This window comes from Mastigoproctus giganteus, chromosome 3 (assembly GCF_048544385.1).
Source record: "Mastigoproctus giganteus isolate SK-2022 chromosome 3, ASM4854438v1, whole genome shotgun sequence".
Classification (NCBI taxonomy): Eukaryota; Metazoa; Arthropoda; class Arachnida; order Uropygi; family Thelyphonidae; genus Mastigoproctus; species Mastigoproctus giganteus.
In genome coordinates this window covers 628,424-656,138 of record NC_143577.1, presented here as the reverse complement: position 1 = coordinate 656,138, position 27,715 = coordinate 628,424, and the positions used below count along the sequence as shown (strand labels likewise).

The following is a 27,715-nucleotide window of genomic DNA, read 5'->3' as shown; positions in this document are numbered from 1 at the left end:
TCTTCTTCATAAGCCGGAATGACTCCCTTTAAAATATGACAGCTGGTACATTACACTTCTATTCTGGATAAGCTTAAATCAAACCTTCAAATTACGGCATGTTTTTCACACTACTGTAATTAACAATTAGATGTGTTAATCTGGGAAATAAAATTTATATGAAGAAGGTTTTTAAGAACTAATGCATTATTATGCAAATAATCATACCTGTTCAATAGCTGATTGAGGGCAATTATCTTCCAATATTTTCAATATGGAGCTTAGATTTTCATTCACAGAAATTCCAAAGGCATTCATATCTTTTTCATAACGGTCATTAACATAATCAGCTCGACGAGATGATGTGAGCAGAACTTGCAGAATAAATTCTCGACATTTGTTGTGACTTTTTAAATACTTTTGTAGTGCTTTAGAACCCTAATAAAAATTTAAACATGTCAAAGTATGAGATATCAAAAGTAAAGTATCAAAAATTTAATAGAGACAATGATAAAATTCTTATATCAATGCTTCATTCTTCAAAAAAAGAATTATTTTATAATAATTATTTTTTGCCATTTAGGGGATGCATTTTCCTAACTGACAATATTCAAATAAGGTGTCCCTTTCTAATTAAAGAAGCAGGTAAAAGAATTTAACCTCCTGCAATATAAGTGGACATTCCCTGCATTTTACACACCTTTCCAGCCTGTAGCAGATGGGTAAAACTTTTTTTTTTCCATGATTTTTTCCTTTGTGGTCCCTAAAGTATGGATGTATTAAAAAAAAAAATTGTTTTTAAAATACCTTAGTTTTATTACTGTCATATGCAGCTGAATTTTTATTTAAACTTTTTATTCAAAGTGTTATAAAGTGTTGTCTGTTCAAATTCCCTATTTGAAAGCAGCTTTAAATAAAAGAAAAGAAATACACAGTACATTAGTAAAGGTTACAGGTTACAGATAGTTTTTTGTTGTTATTTTTAAAATTTCTTTGAAATAATGTATTTTCTGAAGAATGATTATCTTCTAATATTTTCAATTTTATCAAAATTCTGTTTAGCTTTGTCAAAATTCGTGGTTATCAGGAAAAATCAAATCGGTGAGAAAGCAAGTAGAAGCCCTGGAGAGTAATATTAGTAGTAATGGCAAATGATGCAAGAAAACAAGCTTACACAGAATCAGCCAAAAAAGATAAATACCTTCACAGTTCACTCATCCGTAATCTTCAAGAATTTGCCTAATTCTTCTTAGATTTTATTCGACCTATTCACTTCCACAACAGATGGAAGTTGGTTGCAACAATCAACCACCACTGGCTGAAGACAAAATCCTCCACATCTATTCTGAAACCATCCTTCCTCATCTTGAATTTATGCCCCATGTGTAGTCTTATCAAGTGAAAGGATGCCATTAACATTCGGCATACTCAATCCATTCAAGGCTTTAAATACCTCAGTCAGATCTCCCCTCAGATGCATAGTAGTCTAGAGACACTGCAATTTTCAGAACCCAATTCTGCAATTTTTCAGCAATTTGTTGAAGCCTTTCTAGGTAGGAGCACTCTTCTGTTCCTTCATCAGTCTGGTTGCCCTTCTCTGCATCCATTCCAGAAGATCTACATCTTTCCTAAAGTGAGGCCTCCATTCTGTATACAGTACTCAGGATGCAGCCTGACTACGGCCTTATACAAAGGTATAATCACCTCCTTATCCTTGCTAGCAACATTTCTGTATATCATTAACATAACCCCATGAGCTTTCCTGGCAGAATGTCCGCACTGCACAGAGAATTTCATATCTGACTGCACAATTACTTCCAGATCTTTTTCATTCTCCACTACCCTGAGTGTATTAACACACAATTGATAAGTTACTCTGGGGTTTGTCAATGTCAGCCCATTGACCAAATTTTCCTAGATCTTGCAGTAGCTCACCCTGATGACTGTTGTTAACCCCCTGCCAACCTTTACACATGGAAACTTAGACATTAAGTCTGATGTATCTTCATCAATATCACTGATAAATATTGAAAAGAACAATGGATCCAGCACTGAACTCTGGGCAACTCCACTAATAACATTAGTCCACGAAGAGCAATGCCCACTGATAACTACTCTCTGTATTCTTCAAATTAACCAACCCTTTATCCATAGCAGTAATTTGCCCTTAATGCCACAATGCTCCAGTCTGTCTTGGTGACCAGATAAATGCGCACATGAAAAAAGCCCACACGAAAATTCTGCACAGAAAAAACCCCCACTGTCATCAATGCTCACATGAAAAATGCTCACAGGAAGAATGCTCACATGGAAGAATGCTCACATAATTTTAATTTACAAAAAACAAATTATTTCATATTTCAAAATACAACAAATTTTGCATTTATATTGTAATTTTTTTTGCTATTTGGTTTTTTTTTAGGAGAATTAGCAACTAAGGCCATATTGCTCCGGGGATATGCGGTGGTCATTCCCTGACCTTTCCGCTTCCTCCGTATTTTGTGGTCATGGGCTCAAACCCCGGTCTAATCAAGAAGCGTGTGCTATGCACTGCTGCTCTTGCCCACCGAGGCGCCTTTGTATTTATATATTTTAGAAATACATTTTAGAAATATATTTTAATATAACTTTTGAGGTGCCTCCGTAGCCAGGTGGCCAGGAGCAGCACTGCGTGGCACACACTTCTTGATTAGACCAGGGTTCAAGCCCTTGACCACCACATATCTCTGGAGCAATATGGCCGTAGTTCCTAATGTTCCTAAAAACCAAATAATAACTTTTGATATAAAACTTTTAATTTTAATAAAAAATAGAATATTTGGATGTAAATGTTTGTAAAGGAAATTACAGGAAATAAAATGTTCTGGTTTTATTGCAACTAAAGCCTTTTATTTTATTTATAAAATTAATTTTTTTTTTTTCTCTGTCTTACAAAGTGAACAGTCAACACTTTTTGGTTTTTTATCAACAAACAACTAATTCAGACATATTTCAGTGATTTATTTATTTCTCAAAGATTTGAATAGAATTTTCATTACTGTAAGTTAGCCAATCCCTGTAAGTATTTCAGTTTGTCTTCTAACTACTCATATTCCTGCACAAAAGTGGCAAACAAGTCATGCAGTGCATCATATCTTCTCTTTTTCTCTAGATGGACCTTCCTGTGCATTAGTCTAGGGGCTTAGAGGGGAACAGGTATCCTGTATGTTATCAGACACTGAGCCTAAAACACTGATGGATTCAATATCTCTCTATTACAGAAGATTTAGGAGAAGTCCGGTTGGCCTGCCTCCCTAAAATCCACTCATGCACACCTTCTCGATGGTAAGCCCTGTTATGTCACTTAGGTGGCAACGAACGTGTAGAGTGGTCTCTTCAAGATGCCTGGTCAGCGTGAAGAGGAAAAGACCAAACGCTCCAGCATATGAGAGCACAACAATACAAATGGCCCTCAGTCCCCAGCAGCTTTCACTCTCCCTCTTACGGCAGCGTGAGGATCAGAATGGAAGCAGAGGGTGCTAAGAATCTCTGGGTACGACCAGGCTGCCATGCACGGAAACTGAACTTGGCCTGTTATAACGTACAATCACTCATCAGTGAAGACAGGATATTAGAGCTGGAAAAGGAATTAGAAAATGTGAATTGGAATATCATCGGTTTGGCTGAAACAAGAAGAAGAAATGAATCACTTATAAGTTTATCAAGTGGAAATTTGCTGTACACCAATAGAAACAGTGAAAGGAGTGAAGGTGAAGTTGGGTTTCTGGTCCATAAATATTTTAAAAACAACATTTTGGAATTCAAAAGTACATTACCAAGGGTGTCAAGACTAATACTCAAGATTTCTAAGAGTTACAAGCTAAAGATTATAAAGAGTTATGCACCAACATAGAGCCATGATGATGATGAGGAGGTTGAAGAAATGTACACCGAAATTGAGAGTCTTCTAGATGAGCAGAAAACCCACTACACTATTATTATGGGTTGGAAAAAGGCAAAACAGCGCAGAAAGAGGAATTATAGGAAATTTTGGAATTGGTGAAAGAAATAAAAGAGGTGAAAGACTTGTTGGAATTTGCAGAATCTCAAGGACTGTCAGTAATGAACACTTTTTTCAAGAAAAGAGTGAACAGAAAGTGGACATGGAAGAGTCCAAATGGATTAACAACTTATGAAATCGACTTCATGGATTAACAACTTATGAAATCATCCTCACTAACAGAAGATATATTGTGAATGATGTTACCGTCCTGAATAAGGTAAATGTTGGAAGTGTTCACAGAATGGTAAGATGTACACTTGATATAGTTGTACAAAAGGAAAGGAAAAAACTGACTCGAGTAAATAATACAAAGGTCTTTGAGATAACAGAAGAGGAGAAAAAGCAGTATGTACTGGAACTTAAGAACAAGTTTGAGCTTCTGCAGACTGCTCAGGACCAAGATATCGACGAGGAATATTACAACTTTCTGAAAGTGATAAAGCCCAAGAAACCTATAGGGAAACAGAAATCTAAAGAAGAAAAAATTAGTCAAGAAACACTTGTCATGATGAACCAAAGACGACAAATGAAGAGCAAGAAAAACACTGATAGGGAGAAAATTGAGTATACTGAGTTATGCAAAGCCATTAGAAAGAGACTCAGAGAGGATATAAGAAGATTTAACACAAGAAAAGTAAAACAAGCATTAAGGGGAAAAAAAAAAGGATTTAAATCAGCAGCCATGAGCAGTAATACAGAAAGACAAATGATACTGAAACTGAAGAATAGCGATGGTGTACTTATAAACAGCAGAGAAGGCATAATTCAAATAGCAGAAGACTACTATAGAGAATTATACAAGGAGCGAGGGAATGATACCAGCAGTGGGGAAGATGGATTGCAAAGTAGCAACACATACGACATACCCGATATTCTTCCTGATGAGGTAGAACATGCATTGAAGAAAATGAAGACTCGGAAAGCCCTGGGGGAAGATGAAGTTACTGTAGAGTTGTTAAAATTGGGAGGAAGAGACATAACACAAAAACTGGCAAGGCTCTTCACAAAGTGCATTAGAAAAGGTGTGACGCCTAAGCAGTGGAATAATGCAATCATAGTTTTGCTGCATAAGAAAGGAGATAAATCAGAAATTGGAAATTATAGACCAATTAGCTTGTTATCCCACATCTACAAGTTGTTCAAAAGGGTCATTACTAACAGATTAGCAAGAATACTTGATGAGAATCAACCGAAAGAGCAAGCTGGCTTTAGGACAGGATTCTCAACTATGGATCACCTTCAAGTAATATCACAGCTAATGGAGAAAGCAAATGAATATAAAATACCATTATGCCTGGCATTTGTGGATTATGAAAAGGCATTTGACTCCATGCAGCATAAGGCAATGTTTCGGGCACTGGAAAGACAAGGCATAGATAACCCATATATTGCCTCAGGGGCTCACATCTGGTGAGTATGGGCTTGGCAAACCCAGAGTCCTGAGCTGGACATCATCATTCTTCTCTTTCTTGCCTTCTTGGTGATTCCCTTTTACTCTCTCTCTCTCTCTCTCAGGTTATCATGGGATTTTTTTTTTTTTTTGGGCTGGTGCAGCATAAGCCTCAGGCTTCCTTGCACCATATGGCTAATAATAATAATAATAATAATAATTATTATGATTTTGAAGAAAATATATGACAGTGCTACCTCCTTTATTAGACTAGACAAAGACAGTAGCAAATTTAAAATCGGGAAAGGAGTTCGACAAGGAGACACAATATTAGCATTAGCATTAGCAGAGGCATTTGATGCAAGAAAGCAAGCTTATGCAGCATCAGCCAAAAAAAGAAAAAAAAAAACACTTCCACTTCACCCCTCTGTTCATTCAAAATACCTGTCCAGCTGAGCCTTAAACTTATTTAGGCTATCAACCTCCACTACAAGGGATGGAAGTCTGTTCCACCAACCAACCACCCACTGGCTAAAGGCAAATTTCCGCACGTCTATCCTACATCTGTCTTTCCTCAATTTGAATTTATGCTGTCTCAGGTGATTATTCTGGGCGAGAGGAAGAATCCCATCAGCACTGAGCATGTTCAAACCATTCAAGGCTTTATACACCTCTATCAGATCACCTCGCTGGTGCCTAGTCTCCAGACACTGTAATTTGCAAAACTTAAGCCTTTCTTCGTAAGAGCACCCCTATGTTCCATTCACTAATCTTGTTGCCCTTCTCTGTACTCTTTCCAGCAAGCAGCTCTACATCCTTCTTGAAATGAGGCCTCCAGACCTGTATACAGTACTTTAGGTGTGGCCTGACCATTGCCTTATACAAGGGAATAATCACCTCCTTATCCCTGTTAGAAAAATTCCTATATATCATTGACAATACACCATGAGCTACTCTTGCAGCCCATCTGCACTGCTCAGAGAACTTCATGTCTGCCTGCACAACCACCCCCAGGTCCCTTTCATTCTTACCACTGTCAGTGTAGTACCACAGAGTTGATACGTTTCTCTGGGGTTGCTGTTTCTAAACTTCATTTGCCACCTCTCAGCCCATCTGCTCAACCTTTCCAGATCCTGTTGCAGCAGCATAGTGTCAGTAGTGTCCTTGACAACCCTGCCTACCTTTGTATCGTCTGCAAACTTCGACATTAAGTTTGATATACCATCATCTATATCATTTATGAATACAGAAAACAATAATGGACCGAACACTGAGCCCTGAGGGACTCCACTAATAACATTAGTCCACGACGAGCAATGTCCATTGATTACCACTCTCTGTCTTCTCCCCCCTCAGCCACCCCTTTATCCACAGCAGCAATTTGCCTCCAATGTCACACTGCTCCAATTTGTGCAGCAGTCTTCCATGTGCAACAGTATCAAAAGCCTTTCTAAGATCCAAGTATATAATATCAAAGTTATTCCCTGCATCCAGTTCCTTTGTGACTGCATCATAGTATCCAATCAAATTGGTCAGGCAAGACTTCCCGTTAACAAAACCATGCTGTGTCCGAGCTATAACTGAAGTCTTGTCTAAATGATCCTGCAGTGCTTATTTAACTAGTGCCTCCATTAATTTTCCTGGAACAGAAGTTAAACTCACAGGTCTATAATTACTTGTGTCAGCCTTTGATCCTCCTTTGTGAATTGGGGTCATATTTCAACATCTCCAGTCTGTGGTACCTCCCCTGAGTCCAAGGAAGCTCTCATAATTATGGCTAAGGGTTTGCTTACCTCCTCTGCTGCCTCCTTTTTAGCATTAGCATTAGCATTAGTAGAGGCATTTGATGCAAGAAAGCAAGCTTATGCAGCATCAGCCAAAAAAAAAAAAAAAAAAAACCACTTCCACATCACCCTTCTGTTCGTTCAAAATACCTGTCCAGCTGAGCCTTAAACTTATTTAGGCTATCAACCTCCACCACAAGGGATGGAAGTCTGTTCCACCAACCAACCACCCGCTGGCTAAAGGCAAATTTCCGCACGTCTATCGTACATCTGTCCTTCCTCAATTTGAATTTATGCCCTCTCAGGTGATTTTTCTGAGCTAGAGGAAGAATCCCATCAGCATTGAGCATGCTTAAACCATTCAAGGCTTTATACACCTCTATCAGATCACCTCGCTGGTGCCTAGTCTCCAGACACTGTAATTTGCAAAACTTAAGCCTTTCTTCGTAAGAGCACCCCTTTGTTCCATTCACTAATCTTGTTGCCCTTCTCTGTACTCGTTCCAGCAGCTCTACATCCTTCTTGAAATGAGGCCTCCAGACCTGTATACAGTACTCTAGGTGTGGCCTGCCCATCGCCTTATACAATGGAATAATCACCTCCTTATCCCTGCTGGAAAAATTCCTATATATCATTGACAATACTCCATGAGCTACTCTTGCAGCCCGTCTGCACTGCTCAGAGAACTTCATATCTGCCTGCACAACCACCCCCAAGTCTCTTTCATTCTCCACCACTGTCAGTGTTGTACCACAGAGTTGATACGTTGCTCTGGGGTTGCTGTTTCCCATGTGTAGTACTTTACATTTGTCAATGTTAAACTTCATTTGCCACCTCTCAGCCCATCTGCTCAACCTTTCCAGATCCTGTTGCAGCAGCATAGTGTCAGTAGTGTCCTTGACAACCCTGCCAACCTTTGTATCGTCTGCAAACTTGGACATTAAGCTTGATATACCATCATCAATATCATTTATAAATACAGAAAACAATAATGGACCCAACACTGAGCCCTGAGGGACTCCACTAATAACATCAGTCCACGATGAGCAGTGTCCATTGATTACCACTCTCTGTCTTCTCCCCCTCAACCACCCCTTTATCCATAGCAGCAATTTGCCTCCAATGTCACACTGCTCCAATTTGTGTAGCAGTCTTCCATGTGCAACAGTATCAAAAGCCTTTCTAAGATCCAAGTATATAATATCAAAGTTATTCCCTGCATCCAGTTCTTTTGTGACTGCATCATAGTATCCAATCAAGTTGGTCAGGCAAGACTTCCCCTTAACAAAACCATGCTGTGTCTGAGCTATAACTGAAGTCTTGTCTAAATGATCCTGCAGTGCTTCTTTAACCAGTGCCTCCATTAATTTTCCTGGAACAGAAGTTAAGCTCACAGGTCTATAATTACTTGTGTCAGCCTTTGATCCTCCTTTGTGAATTGGGGTCACATTTGCACATTTCCAGTCTATGGGTACCTCCCCTGAGTCCAAGGAAGCTCTCATAATTATGGCTAAGGGTTTGCTTACTTCCTTTGCTGCCTCCTTTAATATAACTGGATAGATCCCATCCACCCCGGGTGCCTTTCTTGTGTTTATCTTCAACAGTTTCTCCTCCACTTTACTCCCAGTTATTTCAAGATTCTGTAGCTTACTGCTAGAGTTGAATACACCTCTGGCATTCCCCTCGCTGAATAACTCCTCATGTGTGAATGTCGATGCAAAATATTCATTTAGTTTGTTAGCTACCTGAGCAGGATCATCAACACTTGACCCATCAATATCAAGTGGACCAATCTGATTCATCCCCTTCCTTCTAGAGTTTACATAAGTAAAGAACTCTTTGCTGTTTTTCTTTGCATCCCTTGCCAAGGATTTCTCGTAATCTGCCTTCGCCTGCCTAACCTCCTTTGTAACTTGGTTGCATATCAACTTGTATCTATCATAGGCTTCTGTGTCATGTGTTAATTTGTAAGTATCCCATGCATTTTTCTTCTCTGCCATATGCCTCATCAGTTCATCTGCCATCCATTTTGGCCTAAACCTTGAACAATATTTCTTAGTTGGTATGTAAAGCCTAGTAGCTTCCAAGATAAGTTCTTTGAATGCTTCCCATTTTGAATTTGCTGTTGGTAACATCATCAGTTGGTCCCACTGTATAGAATTTAAATACTGTCTCAGTCCATCTTAGTCGCCTTTACGGAAGCAATAACCCTTCCCTTTACCCCTAATGGTAGTTACCTCTTTGAGTAAATCCCACTTCAGCACACTGTGATCACTGCCACCTAGTGGTTCATTTATCTGCAGATTCTTAATGCATGAAGAATCACTGCTGATAATCAAATCAAGAGTATTACTCCCTCTAGTTGCCTCCCGAACATGCTGATGTAGAAAACAATCATCCAATAAATCCACAAAAGCCCTGCTAGTGTGTGAGTAACCAGCGCCCAAAATCCAGTCGATATCTGGGAAATTAAAATCTCCCATTATAAGACACTCTGATTTACTGGCCCACTCTATTTCCCTGTGCAGTTCCTTATTATACTCATCAGAGTCATTAGGCCTATAGCACACTCCTACTCTCAATTTTGATCTCCCAATGTTTATGTCACACCAAACTGACTCAACACTGCACTGTCCAGCGATGTCGACTGGCTTCACTTCCTTGGTTTTTATGTGTTTCTTAACTAATAGCATAACACCTCCCCCCTTCCTATCCTTTAATATAACTGGATAGATCCCATCCACCCCGGGTGCCTTTCTTGTGTTTATCTTTAACAATTTCTCCTCCACTTTACTCTCAGTTATTATATATATATAATCTTTATTGTATACAAACGTGGTATATACAATAGACCCTTCACAGCAGCAATGCCAGGGGTTTTACATTGTATGGTGGACAATAATAGCCTTGGGGAGACGGGGGCCCACATCGAAGTTCGGGCTCATCCCCCAGAGCCAACAATAAAATAGAATCAGTGTCAGATTATTTACAGGATATTGTGCTTTTCACAGTATTTACAATGAAATAATAAAGATATTCCGATTTACATTATGTTATATTAATATTTATCTTCATAAAGATATTCTTGACTTTATTTACAACATACTCATAAAGACATCGTGCTTTGAACATTATTTACAATATGTTGGGCATTATTATGCTGCCCTTATCAATGTGCACTTTGCCTGGCCAAGGTCAGGCTCTTAAGGATCTCTCTTCGGTACCTCCGATCCTTCACAAACCTACAGAGGTCGCCGTTAATTGAAAGGATTGTGGGGAGCATCTCCCTGGGGAGAAAGCGGTCACTGAGCGATAGTCTGTTATAGTTAGCTGTGAGCGTGGGAGCTGACCTCAGTCCGGGTAGAGGGATCCTCCAGCCACACAGTTCCCAGATGCTTGGCCTCGAGACCATTCCAGTTGTCATCTTGACAGTGAGAACAAGGCGTTTTTCAAATACAAGATCTGGAAGGGCAAAGTGAAGTGACGTCGCCATCGCAGTTGTCCTTTGCTGGGGTGGACGACGATGTTTTTGCGTGATCCAACGAAGGAGCCAGTATTCGGCGGAGTACACGCGCTTGATGTTGGTAAGGGCCGCGGACCCCCAAATTTCCGAGGCATACAGTACGACGGAGTATACTGAGGTGTATATGTACCGACGAGTCACATCCAGATCCCTAACGTGGAGCAATTATTTTGTGGTCCAGTGCATTTGACAGAATTTTGCTATGAGCTTGTCAACGTGGGGGTTGAAGCTCAGTTTATAGTCGAAGACGACTCCCAAGTCTGTATGCATCTTGACCACTGGGAAGGGAATGCCGTCTAGAGAAGCTTGGATTTCAGTGGGTTGGCGCTTCAGCGAAAAGACAATTTGGGCTGATTTGGCAGGGTTAATGAGGAGGCCAAATTGATGGAGATAGGATCCTAAGTCGTGTAACTTTTCACAGATCTTTTTATTGATGTTTGAGAGATGTTCGCCAGGGTTAATCTGAGTATATATTTTAATATCATCGGCATAGCAGAGTATGTCTTCTCTCTGTTGCACAAACAGAATAATAAGTGCGGTGAATAATGCTCCGGAGAGAACTCTGCCTTGGGGAACTCCTGCAGTGATCTTTCTCCGGATTGTGTGTTGATCCGCTTTAAGAAGAATGGTTCTCTCAGAGAGCAGGGCTGTGATAAACCACAACATGTCACCTTTTATGTAGAAGTAGTGTTCTAGGAGGTGAACAAGTGAGGGGATACTGATGGCGTCGAAAGCAGCTTTCAGGTCGATGTAGGTGACAGAAAGCTCTGCTTTAGCTTCTAGTGCACTGAGAATGGTGTTGGTTATCGATGTTAAATTGGTGACTGTGGATCTACCTGGAATGCCATTGTGAATCTTTGGGGGTTTGTGAGGCATGATTTGATTGATGATGGTGGAAAGTAATGTCTTCTCCATGAGCTTCAGGAGACTGGAAGAATGAGAAACTGGTCTGAACTGTTTAATTAGGGTTGCAGATTGGCATTTAGGGTGTGGCTTCACAGTATATCTGTTCCAGAGAGGGGGAAAGTATTGCTGCGTTAAGACATGGTTAAAAATTGATAGTAGAGGACCGATTATAAACGAGCTAAGACATTTAATCATGAATTGGGGCACACGATCGGGGCCTGCAGTTGCAGTGGGTGGCAATCCATTTATTGCAGTTATAAGCTGCTTCCTGGTGATGCGAACGGTGGCGAGCATATCAGTAGGGACGTTGTTGATGGGTAAGTTGCCTAGGTGCATCGGGGCCACAGTGTTTGAGAACCGTACAATGTGGTCCATCCACAGTTCAAGGTCCAGTGCTTTAGGTAATCCTGTGCGTTGAGAGTCATAAAACGATTTGCCTTTTCGTAGGGTTGAATTTAAATGCTTTTTAATTGCAAAATATTTTCTGATGGTTGAAAACTGCCCGGGCTCTGGAGAAGGCAATACGATCTTGTATAGCGCCTGATTCTTTCCATCTCTTATGCAGATTTTGTTTTTGTTGAAAGCTGTTGTTCACCAAGCTCTCGAACGGGGAGTGATGCAGACAGTCTTTGTAGCACCATAACTTGCAATGGTTCGAATCCATCTGGCCATGAGGTCCACAGCTAGCTCGAGATCACAATTATTGAGAGCCTCCCAAGGTATCGAGGATGCAGCTTCGAGACATGGTGATGGATCAATGAATCTGGGTGCTGTGATGTCTTTTTTCTTTTTTGGGCCTTGGATATCAAAGTTAGGTGCGGCTAAGTGCAGGAGTATGGCAATGGGTTCGTGATCGGATTGAAATAGGTTTTGAGGACTGTCTTCGAGGTCGCATGGTGCTGAAGAGAACATCAGATCCAAGAGATTAGATCCTCTCGTGAGGTGGCAATTAAGTAGGCCGATACCCAATGAATCCATACTGCTAATGAGTTTCCTACTAAGATGTGTGAGAGTAGGTGGAAGATTGAAATCTCCACAAACAATGTGATTAGCAGAGGCATGGAGGTGATTTACCAGCCAGTGGATCACATCTTCAATGATGCCACTGTTTGGGTCTGGTGGAATGTATACTGTTGCTATGTCTATCATGTTGGCATTGAGCTTGAGGGATACCATAGCAGCTTCAAATGCAAGGGATTGGGTTACTACAGAATGTGCCAAATGAGAAGATAGTGGTATTATAGAATATTGCGACTCCCCCCTCTACGATCCTCTCTGGAGGAACTGAGCATCTGGTACCCAGCCTGAGGAGCACAGGCAAGGGAGTCCCGCCCGTTTCCAAGCCACGTTTCGGCAATGCAGAGAATATCAAAGGTTTTAGAGAGGAGAAGCTGTTCGACAGTGTCTAGCTCGTTACAAATACTCCTTGCATTTTGATAGACAATTCGAATCGTAGTAGCCGTAATAACTGGAGTTCGTACAGGTGGCTGGTCTCTTTTTAAGGTTCGCACTAGTCTACTGTGCATTGCGATGTGTACAGGGATATTCTTTACAGGTCTGAAGCTCTGGGGATTATCATTATAATCTGCTGAGAGTTGGATTGAACGATATGTGGACAGTTTGTTTCCTCTGGTAAGTTTGTTCTCAGTGAAGTTATTTGATTTCTCATGCGTTTTGTTGGCTTGGAAGCTTGGTAGCTTTAATTGCTATTGCATTTGATGTTTATGTCTGTGGTTTATTGCAGTTCTTGGCTGCTGATCTAGGAAGGGTTTGATGAGGGTTCCAGGGGGGCCATAGCCTTGGATCCAGTACGAAGCTCATCTTCTCTGGGTGGCAGGTAAGGATGAAAAAGGCATAGGTTGGATACCTGGTTCTTCTCTGTCTCACATCAATATTTATCCCATGTACTTCTGTAAACATGGCCTTAATGCTGTCTGGTTTAGTAGTCGGTTCCTATCGAGATATAAAGATTAGACCACGAGTCTGAACTGCTGTGATATTGTACGAATTAGCACGAGTATCCTTTGAGGAAAGTTCTGTGGCATCTCTATTGCCGTGTTGTCTTCCATGTTCCATGTTCCATGCTCTTACGAAGAAAGGCTTAAGTTTTGCAAATTACAGTGTCTGGAGACTAGGCACCAGCGAGGTGATCTGATAGAGGTGTATAAAGCCTTGAATGGTTTAAGCATGCTCAATGCTGATGGGATTCTTCCTCTAGCTCAGAAAAATCACCTGAGAGGGCATAAATTCAAATTGAGGAAAGACAGATGTAGGATAGACGTGCAGAAATTTGCCTTTAGCCAGCAGGTGGTTGGTTGGTGGAACAGACTGCCATCCCTTGTGGTGGAGGTTGATAGCCTAAATAAGTTTAAGGCTCAGCTGGACAGGTATTTTGAACGAACAGAGGGGTGAAGTGGAAGTGGGTTTTTTTTTTTTTTTTTGGCTGATGCTGCATAAGCTTGCTTTCTTGCATCAAATGCCTCTACTAATGCTAATGCTAATGCTAATTTATTGAGAGATAGAGCATTATATGCTTATGGCAGGCATATCAGAAATAATGCCTTCTCTGCATCAAAACAAGTGGTTTTCCTTTTCACTCTTGCCATTACTTTTCTTATAAACTACTGCTGCTCCATATAAATCTCAGATACATCCTACAATGAAATATTGTTCCCACATCTGAGTTGGTGCCCCCAAAAAACCTCTCTCGAGTTTCCAGATTGTATTCAAAAGAGGGCAGTTAAGTTCATTAATGACCTATCTCTTACAAAGCCTCTCCACTCTCACAGGAGTTCAGTTCCTCCTGCATGGCTTTCCTATAGATACTTCCATGGGCACTGCTCGTCTGAAGTGGCATCTATAATTAATCCACCCCCCCCCCCCATATGCTCTTCCAAACCAGTTTCAACTCTTAATGAAACTGGTCGACATCCATTCACTAACATCAGTTTCACAGAACTAACTTTTCTTTTTAGTCCTTCTAATTTTTTGATTTCGAACAACTTTCATTCATATATATTTCCAGAAAATTACAATCTAATTCAAGTGTAATATATCAAAAAATATCATCTGTCTTTTCAACTGTTTACCCATACATGGTATTAAGTACCATTGGTTCTAATATCTTTGGGTTTTAAAAAAAAATAACGATGGTTGTAAATTGCTAATTTCTCCTTTAATTAAATTAATTTAATACATGAATGTGTACTCCTTCCAAAATAATCTGCTAATATTATTAATGAAATAAAATTTAATTTTGATGATGCCTCAATTACTTTTAATTGGTAAAGTTCATTGGAATAAGAAAAGAAAATTAAATAAAAGTGACTTTGATTACCTTTTGTTAATTGAGTTTACACAATTTGTTAATCAAATTTATTTGAAATTGTTAATCTCAAAATGCAGAATTATGCATATTTAAGTATAACAATTAAGCTCACCTGAATCTTGAAACTTTCTCTCAGTTTATTTATAAGACCATCACTTTCTCTTGGAAATAATCTATTTAGCCTCTCAACTATGCTTGGTACATTCTTCCCTTCTGATATTAAAGTACACAGTTCCTAAAAAAAATTAAATAATTCTATGAAGGAAAATATTTTATTATGAAACCCAGGCCAGTGAGTGAACTACTAATGCCCCATTTGGTACGAAACTTCCCACTGACTGAGATTTTGGCTGGTACAAGACTTTATGTTCTTTTTTTTTTTTTTTTTGTTAAATAATAATGGGCAGTCAAAAAGCAAGTAAAACTTGAATTACAAACAAACATAATTCCAAACTTTATATTAGTAAAGGCACATGATGCAAGAAAGCAAACTTAGCATTAGCAGAGGAATATGATGCAAGAAAGCATGAAGCACCAGCCAAAAAAAAAAAAAAAACACTCTCCCATTTCACCCCTCCATTCATTCCAAATACCTGGCCAGCTCAGCCTTAAATTTATTTAGGCTATCATCTTCCACAACAAAGGATGGAAGTCTGTACTACCAACCAACTACCCGCTGCTAAAGGCAAATTTCCGCACATCTATCCTATATCTGTCTTTCCTCAATTTGAATTTATGCCCTCTTAGGTGATTATTCTGAGCAAGAGGAAGAATCCCATCAGCATTGAGCATGCTCAAACCTTTCAAGGCTTTATACACCTCAATCAGTTCACCTCGCAGGTGCCTAGTCTCCAGACACTGTAATTTGCAAAACTTCAGCCTTTCTTCATAAGAGCAATCCTTTGTTCCATTCTCTAATCTTGTTGCCCTTCTCTGTACTCATTCCAACAGCTCTACATCCTTCTTAAAATTAGGCCTCCAGACCTGCATACAGTACTCAAGGTGTGGCCTAACCATTGCCTTATACAAGGGGATAATCACCTCCTTATCCCTGCTAGAAATATTAATATATATATCATTGACAAGACACCATGACCTACTCTTGCACACCGTCTGCACTGCTCAGAAAACTTGATATCTGCCTGCACAATTACCCCCAGGTCCTTTTCGTTCTCTACCACTGTCAGTGTAGTACCACAGAATTGATATGTTACTCTGGTGTTACTGCTTCCCATATGTAATTCTTTACATTTGTCAATGTTAAACTTCATTTACCATCTCTCAGCCGATCTGCTCAACTTTTCTAGATCCTGGGCAGCAGCATACTGTCATTAGAGGAGTCTCCATAGCCAGGTGGGAAGGAACAGCAGTGCTTAGCACACGCTTCTTGATTAGACCGGGATTCGAGCCCGTCACCACTAAATATGGAGGATGCGGAAAGGTCTGTGAATGACCACCGCATATCCCCAAGCAATATGGCTTAGTTGCTAATGCTCCAAAAAACAACAACTGTCATTAGTGTCCTTAACAACACTGCCAACGTTTGTATCGTCTGCAAACTTGGACATTAAGCCTGATATACCATCATAAATATCATTTATAAATACAGAAAACAACAACAGACCTAACAATGAACCCTCGGGGGCTCCCATAACATTAGTCCACGATTAGCAGTGTCCGTCAATTACCACTCTCTGTCTTCTCCCACTCAACCATCCCTTTATCCCTAGTAGCAATTTGCTTCCAATGCCACACTGCTCCAATTTGTTCAGCAGTCTTCCATGTGCAACAGTATCAAAAGCCTTTCTAAGATTCAAATATATGATATCAAAGTTATTCGCTCCATCCAGTTCCTTTGTGGCCACATCATAGTATCCAATCAAATTGGTCAGGAAAGATACTCCCTTAAGAAAACCACAAAACTGAAGTCTTGTCTAGATGAGCCTGCAATGCTTCTTTAACCAGTGCCTTCATTAATTTCCCTCGAACAGAAGTCAAACTAACAGGTCTGTAATTACCTGTGTCTCCCTTTGATCCTCCTTTGTGGATTGGGATCACATTTGCACATCTCCAGTCCATGGGTACTTCCCCTGAGTCCAGGGAAGCTCTCAAAATTATGACTAAGGGTTTGCATACTTCCTTTGCTGCCTCCTTTAATATAACTGGATAGATTCCATCCACTCCATGTGCCTTTCTTGCGTTTATCATCAACAATTTCTCCTCCACTTTACTTTCAGTTATTACAAGACCATCTAGCTCACTGCCAGTGTTTATTTCATATATGGCATTCCCCTTCCTGAATAACTCCTCATGTGTGAATGTAGATGCAAAATATTGATTTAGTTTGTTAGCTACCTGAGCAGGATCATGAACAGTTGAACCATCGATATCAAGTGGACCAATCTGATTCATCCCCTTCCTTCTAGAGTTTACATAAGTAAAGAACACTTTGCTGTTTTTCTTTGCATCATTTACCAAAGATTTCTCATAATCTGCCTTCGCCTGCCTAACCTCCTTTGTAACTTGGTTACAGACCAACTTATATTTATCATAGGCTTCCATGTTACCCATTAATTTATATGTATCCTATGCATTTTTCTTCACTGCCACATGTCTCATTAGTTCATCCGACATCCATTTAGGCCTATACCTTGAACAATATTTCTTAGTTGGTATGTAAAGCCTAGTAGCTTCCAAGATAAATTCTTTGAATACCTTCCATTTTGAATTTGCTGTTGGTAACATCATAAGTTGGTCCCACTGTATAGAATTTAAATACTGTCTCAGACCATCGTAGTCGCCTTTACGAAAGCAAAAACCTTTCCCTTTACCCCTGATGGTAGTTACCTCTTTTGAGTAAATCCCACTTCAGCACACTGCGATCACTGCCACCTAGTGGTTCCTTTATCTGCAGATTTTTAATGCATGAAGAATCACTGCTGATAATCAGATCAAGAGTATTACTCCCTCTAGTTGCCTCCCAAACATGCTGATGTAGAAAACAATCATCCAATAAATCCACAAAAACCTTGCTAGTGTGTGAGTGACCAAACTACAAATTCCAGTCAATATCTGGGAAATTAAAATCCCCCATTAGAAGACTCTCTGATTTACTGATCCACTCTAATTCCCTGTACAGTTTCTTATTATACTCATCAGAGTCTTATTATACTCATCAGAGTCATATAGCACACTCCTACTCTCAATTTTGATCTCCCAATGCATATGTCACATTAAACTGACTCGACACTGTACTGTCCAGCGATGTTGACTGGCTTCACTTCCTTGGATTTTATGTGTTTCTTAACTAACAGCATAACCCCCTCTTACCTTCCTATCCTGTCTATCCTTCCTGTACGCATTGTACTCCCCAAATTCCAGTTCTGCATTCCTTATTATCTGTGTGACACCACGTCTCTGATATCCAAACTCCTAGCATTGGTGTACACGCAAGTGTACACCAATGCTAGGAGTTTGGATATCAGAGTGTTCTTTACTAGCATTGGTGTACACGCAAGTATACATGCACGTGTTCCTATTCTTAGCTATCCTAACACAACCCATGTGTTTACTTGTACCGCAATGACTCCCAGCAGTCTCTGAAATATTCTGTTCTTGTTTTCCAGGTTGCTGGTCATTCCAATAGAAGCAGTGGAAGAATCAGTTTCACCTCTACCAGTGGCTACTGTTAATCTATTAGTCCTTGTATCCCCCCAAGCTAGCAGTTTTCCAACCCACCTAACACTGACTCAATAGCATCAGCAAATATTCTTGTCCCCTTTCTATTTAAGTGTATCCCATCACTGTAGAAGCAGTCTCTCCTGTTAACAAGTTCAGACCAGGCTGAAAAAAATTTTACCCCTTGAGTCTTGCACAATCTTTCCAGGGCCGAATTGATCGACAAGGCTCTCATCCTATCATGTTTGTTGTTTGTTGTTTGGTTTTTAGGAGCATTAGCAACTAAGGCCATATTGCTCCGGGATATGCGGTGGTCATTCCCTGACCTTTCCGCATCCTCCGTATTTGGTGGTGACGGGCTCGAACCCCGGTCTAATCAAGAAGCGTGTGCTACGCACTGCTGCTCCTTCCCACCTGGCTACGGAGGCGCCCATCCTATCATGTCTGGGTAGAATTGCACACACTTTCAAATTCAATCCTAATTCATGGCTTTTTTTTAACGGTGACCTGTACTTGTTAAGTACAGGTCTCCTACTTTAATATCATTAGTGCCAACGTGTCTGGCTATACCACCTTTCGTACACTTAAAAGATGATATCTGCTCAAACAATATCATCAACCTTTGCCCCTGGCAGACATTCCCTCTTCTTGTTCCACCTATCCTTTTTACAAAGCATGTTCCCCGTTTCCCTGACTATAGATTCACCAACAACTATAGTTCCTGTGAGACCAGCGCATTCTGCCTTGGGGGTTTCTGCTGTGTTGCATGATGACCAAGTGCAAGCTCTAGCATTGATGTGGGCAGCTGAGAGCTTGATGGGCCCCTCAATTTAGATACTTCAAGGGCATCCACCCTGTCTTTCAAGCTCTCATATAGGCCCATAACAACGCTGAGTTTTCGCCTGATTTCCTTACAAAATACATGTGGACATGTGTTTTTGTAATGGGCAGCACCTAGAACGTCAGTTCATCTCCGCCTCGTATCTCTGTGAAGAACAGTACCACTGTAGAAGGGCCAGAAATAAGTATTGTATGTTTGTGTGTATTATGTGTGTGTTCTGTTGTTGTGTCTGACCGCTTGGCTACCCAGAATCATCAGTCACCTGGACAGATGATTCTGGGTACTCGTCCACACCACGGGAAGGTGGGCCAGTCTCAATGGAGCTCGCACTGTCTCAATTCGAGACTCTGACCCACCTGATGTTGGCAAAAGATGGGCCAGATTCCTCTGGGGGTCCACTCCAGAGGAGAGAGAAAAAAAAAAAAAAAAAAAAAGGATTTCCCGTGGTGTTAAAAAAATAATAATAAAAAAAAATAAATAAATAAAATAAATAAATAATAATAAACAAATAAATAAAAAGTAAATGAATAAATAAATAAATAGAAAATAAATGAATAAAAAAAAAATAAATAAATAAATAAAAAAAAAATAAATAAAAATAAAAATAAATATAAAATAATAAAAAAAAAAAAAAAAAAAAATTTTTTTTGGGAATGTTGTTCCCTATTGAGTAGCTTCACCAGACAAAGGAGTAGAATTATTCGTAGACGTATAACTAATTCTTCTTCTTGTGAAAACATCGGATGCAAACTGCTGAAGAGCAACAAGAATTCTTGTCTCCCACCAGCAAAGTTCCATGCCCATGTCCTTCAAGCTCTCATATAGGCCCATAACAACGCTGAGTTGTCGCCTGATTTCCTTACAAAATACAATATGCTGAGCAAGAGGAGGAATGCCATCGGCATTGAGCATGCTCAAACCATTCAAGGCTTTATAAACTTCTATCAGACCACCTCGCCGGTGCCTAGTCTCCAGAAACTGTAATTTGCAAAACTTAAGCCTTTCTTCGTAAGAGAAACCATTTGTTCCATTCACTAATCTTGTTGCCCTTCTCTGTACTCGTTCCAGCAGCTCTACATCCTTCTTGAAATGACGCCTCCAGACCTGTATACAGTACTCAATGTGTGGCCTGAGCATTGCCTTATAATCACCTCCTTATCCCTGCTAGAATAATTCCTGTATATCATTGACAAGACACCATGAACTACTCTTGCAGCCCGTCTGCACTGTCAGAAAACTTCATATCTGCTTGCACAGCTCAGAAAATTTTATATCTGCCTGCACAATTATCTCCAGGTCCTTTTTTATTCTCTACCACTGTCAGTGTAGTACCACAGAGTTGATTCGTTGCTCTGGGGTTACTGCTTCCCATATGTACTACTTTATATTTATCAATGTTAAACTTCATTTGCCACCTCTCAGCCCATCTGCTCAACCTTTCCAGATACTGTTGCAGCAGCATAGTGTCAGTAGTGTCCTTAACAACCCTGCCAACCACCGTATCATCTGCAAACTTGGACATTAAGCTTGATATACCATCATCAATATCATTTATAAATACAGAAAACAACAATGAACCCAACACTGAACCCTGAGGGACTCCTCTAATAACATTATTCCAAGATGAGCAGTGTCCATTGATTCCCACTCTCCATCTTCTCTCGCTTAACCATCCCTTTATCCATAGCAGCAATTTCTCTCCAATGTAACACTGCTCCAATTTGTGCAGCAGTCTTCCATGTGCAACAGTATCAAAAGCCTTTCTAAGATCCAAATATATAATATCATAGTATTCAATCGAATTGGTCAGGCAAGACTTTCCCTTAACAAAACCATGCTGTGTCCGAGATATAACTGAAGTCTTGTCTAGATGATCATCGGGGGAGAACAAGAGTAGCTTTGTACAGGCGAAGTTTTTACTGCTTCTGGAATAGAAAAGTTTTTTTTGTTTTATTAGCTTAAATTGGCATATTGGCTTATTTTCTAGAGTAGCTTTATATTCCTAGTTACGGTACTAAGTTTAAAGTTTAACTTAGATAGAGATATGTAGGTATTACTAGCATCGGTAAGGGTATCAAATCCACGTGTTACATGTTGTAGCTCCACTGAACAAGAAGTTTTTTAGCCATATTTAGCCGCTTTATTGACCAATTGTTATATTAAATTATTTTCTATAAGTAGCTTATGGACTAGTCAGGATCCTTAGTTTATTTTGAATTGAGACAGGAAGATTTGGAAGTTAATTAATACTTAAATGTCTGTAGATTTACCGTTCGTAACTTGCCGCCATTATTATACGATACAACGTTATATCCCGAACTAGATAGCGTAAGCTTAGTATAGTACAGTATATAATATAATATTGTCAATTAATCAGTAAAATCTATTAATCTTGTTAAACTTCATTGTCAATTAAATTGTACTTTTTAATTAAATACATATAATGAGTTAGATTAAAAACTTAACATAAATAATTAATACATAACTTGATACAGAAGTTATATAAACGGAACTTATAGATAATACTCGATACTGAAAAATATATATAGCATTATAACTGTGTTGGGATACAAGTTTAGAGTTATAATTTTGTACTGAAATTGAAATTTTATTGAAATTAAATCGAAATCATGACTCAGACCAGAGCAGCAAAGCAAAAGGTTCAAGCTAATGGGAGTGCTGTGGCTCAGGGGAGAACTGAAGGGGGGGGGGGGGCAGTTGTCCTCTGAATCACAGCCTGAATTTGTGAGTTTAGCTTGCTAATTAATCTCAGTGATTTGGGTATAGTCCATGGAAATTGTGAATATTTTAATTTTTTCAGCATAAATAATATAGTTACATTGTCATTGTCCCTCCCGTGACAGATTTTGGGTTTCAATCTCTGCTTCTTTACCAAACTGGACACATTTGCAAGGAGGTACAGGATGTGGTGTGGCGCAGGTGGATCTGCTGCTTCCCAGACTGAGCATTTAATGGGGGTAAGCATGTGGGCTTCTGACAGCCCTGATCGGTAAACTGGGTCTTTAGTTTGTTGCATAGAGAGAAAAAAACGAATTTTCTCTGCTTGATGTTTTTGTGTCCTAATTGATATCAAACTTGGAGGTAGTTAATCATAACATGACAAATTCTTCCTACAACAAGATCCAGACATATTATGCAAATGGCAGCTGAAGATTAATATTGATAAATGCAAGGTAATTCCAGATTAACAAACCAGCAGGGTATTAGACAATGAAAAAGACCTGGAGGTAATTGTGCAGTCAGATATAAAGCTCTCTGAGCAGTGCAGACAGGCTTCCACGATGGCTTATTAGGTTTTTTACAATGATATACAGGAATTTTGCAAAAATGGATAAGGAGGAGATTATCCCAGAGTATAAGGCAATGGCCATCTTGAGTACTGCATACAGGTCTGGAAGCCTCATTTTAGAACGACTTGGATTTGCTGGAACAAATGCAGAAAAGGGCAACAAGATTGGTGAGCTGAGCAAAAGGGTGCTCTTACCAGGAAAGGCTTCAGTTTTGCAAATTGCAGCATCTGGACACTAGGCACCTACAATATCTGATTGATGTGTAGGTGGACTTCAATGGATTGTGTAAGCTCAGTGTTGGCTGAATGGAATCCTTCCTCTTGCTCAGAATACACATGAGGGAGCATAAATTCAAACTGAGGAAGGATGTTGTTGTTGTTGATATGGGGGTTTGATGGTGCATAAGCTACTTTGGCTATAATGCACCTATTCATTTATTATAAAAAAAGATGAAAAAGTTTCATAAATTCAGAATTGATTAAAAAGTCCAGTTTGCTTTAAGAAGTTGAAAATTTCGGAAATATCTGCATCATCTCCAATGAGATTCTCTAAAGTTGTTGGTCTACAAAGATTAACCAGTGATAGCAGGGTTGAAGTTCTGTCTTGTTCATAGTAAGGGCAGTCAATGAGAATGTGTTTAATACTCAGATTTATATTACAAAGTGGACACTGTGGCGGGTCGTTCCCTGTGAGTAAATAAAGGTGGATCAGATAAGTACGTCCTATTCTTGCCCTTGGAAGGACTACCTCTTCTCGTCTTGATGTGCGGACACTGGAGCACCAAATTTTTGGATCATGTTTAAATTGAAAGAGTTTATTATTAATTTGAGAGTGCCATATTGCTGTCCATTTTGACAGGCATGCAGCCTGAATGGTTAATGCATAGTCTGATGGCGGAACAGGGATATCAGTTAAATCGAAGCTAGTTGGATTTTTTGCAGCTTTATCAGCCAGTTCATTGCCCAAAATGCCAGAATGAGCTGGAATCCAGCAGAAGGTGACCAGTTGATGACGTTCTTCAATTTGTAGTAATATGCTTTTTATTTCGTCTAGAACAGGGTGTACTTTATCTAAGGGGTTACATAAAGCCAAGATTGAGCTGAGGGAATCAGTGTAAATAACAGATTTTAAAGCACAGTCAGAAGAGAGATTCTGTAAACTAGTTTGATTGCATATAATTCAGCTGAGAAGATACTGAATTTAGATGGCAAGGATGCTGAAATAACGGTATTTGGAAACACTGCAGCCGCTCCAACGTTTGATTTAGATTTAGAGTTGTCTATATAAATTGGAGAAAAGTCAGAGTGTCTTTGAGTGTGAGCTTCGTGAAGTTGTTTGAAATTTGATGTTTGTAAAATGTTCTTTCCCCATTGAGAGGTAAGTGTCACAGGTCGGTATAGGAGGTGGAACCCATGGTGGTTGAGTACAAGTTGTTACCTGTTGTACGGAAAGGATGGAAACATTCCAAATTTGCATCAGTTCAAGAAGGCAAAGACCAGCTGGCTTTACTATGCTTGGTTTATTTCTAAAAAGGTTTTCTAATGGTGGATTGAACAGGTATGACTGAGTCGGATGCATGGCACAGCTTTGTATCTTGACAGCATACTTCAATAACAGTGTTTTCCTACGTAAAGTTAGTGGGGGTTCATGGGCATCAATGTAGAGACTATGTGCTGGTGAGGGTCCAGGATTCTTTCTTGGCTTGTCTTTGTACAAATCGTGCTTTTGCTCTTAGCTTCTTAAAATTAATGAGATTGGTTGTGGTTGGACATTGCCGAAATAAATTCCAGGCTTTGATTTTTGCTTTCTTTGTTTTTGTGCATTCGTCATTCCACCAGTAATTATAATGTTTGCGACCAGGGGGATTTGATAATGGTATTGTGTCCTTGGCCACTTTTAGGAGATGTGATGTAATATGGTACATTATCAATATTCTGGAGCTGGATTTTTTCCTCGTCAAGAGAGATTGATGATCGAAATTTTGCCCAGTTTGCACGAACAAATTTCCATTTCCTGCAGAGTTTGTTTGAAGGAGACTGTGATATTAAAAAATTGCATATGATTGGAAGGTGGTCACTGCCCATAGGATCAGTTAAAACGTACCACTCTATGGTTGGAAGGAGTATTGGAGAACAAATTGAGAGATCTATTGCTGAGGTGTGTCCAGTTGGGAGTTGTATGTGAGTGTGCACACCAGTATTGAGTAAGGTGAGGTTTTGTGACTCTAGAAAGCTTGCAACGAGTCGACCACGTGTGTCTAGTTTAGGATCGCCCCATAAGGGGTGGTGCCCATTAAAGTCCCCTAATATACAGAGGTGGAGGTATCTGTATGAAGAGAGATCTTCAAGATCTTTTAAACAGTAAGTATGGTTTGGTGGTAGGTATACTGAGACAAGTGTTATTGAAATATGGAGAGTTATATGAACAGCAACAGCTTCTATTTCAGTTTGAAGTGGAATATGTTTAATTGGGATCTTTGAATTTATCAGGATTGCTACACCACCATGGGCAGCATTTGCTGTATTACGATCTCTTCGATAAAGACAATAGTTCTTTATTGAAGGAGAAATTTGCGAGGTTAGGTAAGTTTCCTGAAGGCAAAGGGCAACTGGAGAATATCGGTTAATTAGATCACGGATATCATTTGTGTTGCAACGAAAGCCTCTGCAATTCCATTGTAAAATACAAGGCATTATTTGTGTTTAATTGATGGAGATGTATCTGACTGCTTTTTGAAGGTTACTGGCTTATGACATTCTAATTTAGATTTATCTTTTTTGGAGAAAACTGGCCGACCTGTGTCCATTTCTTCTTCTGCATGGATTTCTAGAAGGGGATCTTCCTGCATGGATGTGCCATCTGTGTCCATGGTTGTGTCTTGAAAATTTTTCACTACATTTGCGTTTGAACTATGAGATGTGGTATCTATGGCTGGAGTAGGAGATGCCGCTGGTATTGTCAGAGGAGTATTATTTGCCTGGTCAGAGAACTTGGATTGTTGCTTAGAAAGAACATTTCTAGCCTAATCAGAAATTGATTTGTTAGTGAGAACTGTTACATCGGTTTGAGTAGAGACTGTCTGATATTTTTTTACAGCATTGGTATAGGTCATATTTTTGGTTATAGAAGGAGCAAGTAATTTTCTCGCTTCTGGGTAACTTACTTTGTTCTCAACCTCGTATTTTACTATTTTCTTCTTGGTTTTCCACTTTTCACATGTCTTTGAATATGCAGGATGGTCACCTTTGCAGTTTGGGCAGGTAATTTTTGTAGCTGTACAGTTACTTTGTATGTGATCTGAGGATCCACAATTAGGGCAGACAGGAACTCCTCTGCATACAGTTTGTGAGTGGCCATACTTTTGGCATTTGTAACACCTTAAAGGGTTTGGAATGTAAGGGCGGATTCGGCAAAGTAAATAACCTGCTTTTACAGAGGAGGGTAAGTTGGGTGTATTGAAGGTGAGAATAATATTTCTTGTAGGTGTAAGTTCATTATCTTTTTTAATCATTATTCGTCTTACTTCAATTACGTGTTGTCACTGCAGCTCTTGGGTTATTTCTTCCTCAGTAACGTTTAATAAGTCCCAACTGGATATCACACCCTTAGATGAATTTAGGGTTGTGTGTGTGTGTGTGGAGATATTTTAACTGGAATGCCAGCAAAGCTTGTAAGTTGTAACAGCCTCTCGGAATGTCTGTGGTTGGTGGTTTCTACTAGTAAGTCTCCTGATTGCAGTCTCTTTACCGTCTTGGGAGATCCTGCAATACCCTCCAGATGTTTTTTTTTTTTTTTGTATGACAAACGGAGACATTTTATTAATGGGTTGACTAGTAAGAGAGTGGATAATTAAGAACGATGGGCAAGGTTGCTCCATCCGATCAGTCTTTTGTCTCTTCGGATTATCATTCTCAATATCCTGATGGTCTGTGTTTGCCATGTTTGCTCCTTTTAGCCCTTGGCAAGTGGACTTACCTGCCAAGATTTCCGGCCCTGCCACAGGGAGGCAGGAGCAGTGCCGCTAGGAGGCCAAGCAGTTAAAGTGTTAGTTGGTTAGTGGAAATAGAAATATATGGATAAATAAAGAAAGGTGAGTTTCCTTTCTCTGTTCTAACTTGTGGCTTTTAAGTTTAGAACGATATAAAAATAAATCTGCTAATAAAAACATAAGAAATTAGAAATAACTTTAATCGCTTTTGATGAGCACTCTATATATAGCAGAAAAATCGCTTGACCTTGAATTCGCTTGGCACCCGGGGCCTGAGGAAGGATGATTACAGGTTGGTTCACATGAATTTGCCTTAAGTCAGAGGATGATAGATTGTTGAAACAAACTCCCATCTGGTCTTGTAGAGGTGTGTAGTTTGAAAATTTCAAAGAACCTTTCAACTTTTAAAACTACACACCTTTTATTCCTCAATGGTAGAGGAATCTATCCAATCATATTAAGGGAGGCTTGTTTGTTGTTTGGTTTTTAGGAGCATTAGCAACTAAGGCCATATTGCTCCGGGATATGCGGTGGTCATTCCCTGACCTTTCCGCATCCTCCATATTTGGTGGTGACGGGCTCGAACCCCGGTCTAATCAATTAAGGAAGGCAGAGAAGGAGGTGAGAAAATATTTAGCAATAATTATGAGAGCATCCTTGGTTTCAGAGGTGGTTCCTATGGATTGGAGATGTGCGAATGCATCCCTAATTCATAAAGGGGGGCCAAAAGGTACTACATTAGGTAGTAGTAGTAGTAGTAGTAGTAGTAGTAAGAGCGGCATGGGATGCAAGAAAGTAAGAGTATCAGCTTACGCAGCATCAGCCAAAAAAAAAAAAATTTTACACAACCATTCCTTCTAAATGTTTGTCCAGTTCCTCCTTAAATTTATTTAACCTATCTACTTCCACGACAGGTGGAAGTTTGTTCCAGCAATTAACCACACG

General features: G+C 39.7%; 1 protein-coding gene across 4 annotated transcripts in view; it reads right to left on the bottom strand.

Moving 5' to 3' along the window:
- Nucleotides 1-27,715, bottom strand: part of LOC150087600 (uncharacterized) — a 268,271-nt gene that overhangs the window by 203,991 nt on the left and 36,565 nt on the right. For all 4 annotated transcript variants that reach the window (XM_090369160.1, XM_090369161.1, XM_090369163.1 and 1 more), the window contains exons 3-4: nt 15,065-15,187; nt 208-417 (exon numbers count right to left, since the gene is read on the bottom strand). In XM_090369160.1, the coding sequence (XP_090225286.1) occupies nt 208-417; nt 15,065-15,187 (333 nt within the window). The remainder of the gene's footprint in view (nt 1-207; nt 418-15,064; nt 15,188-27,715) is intronic.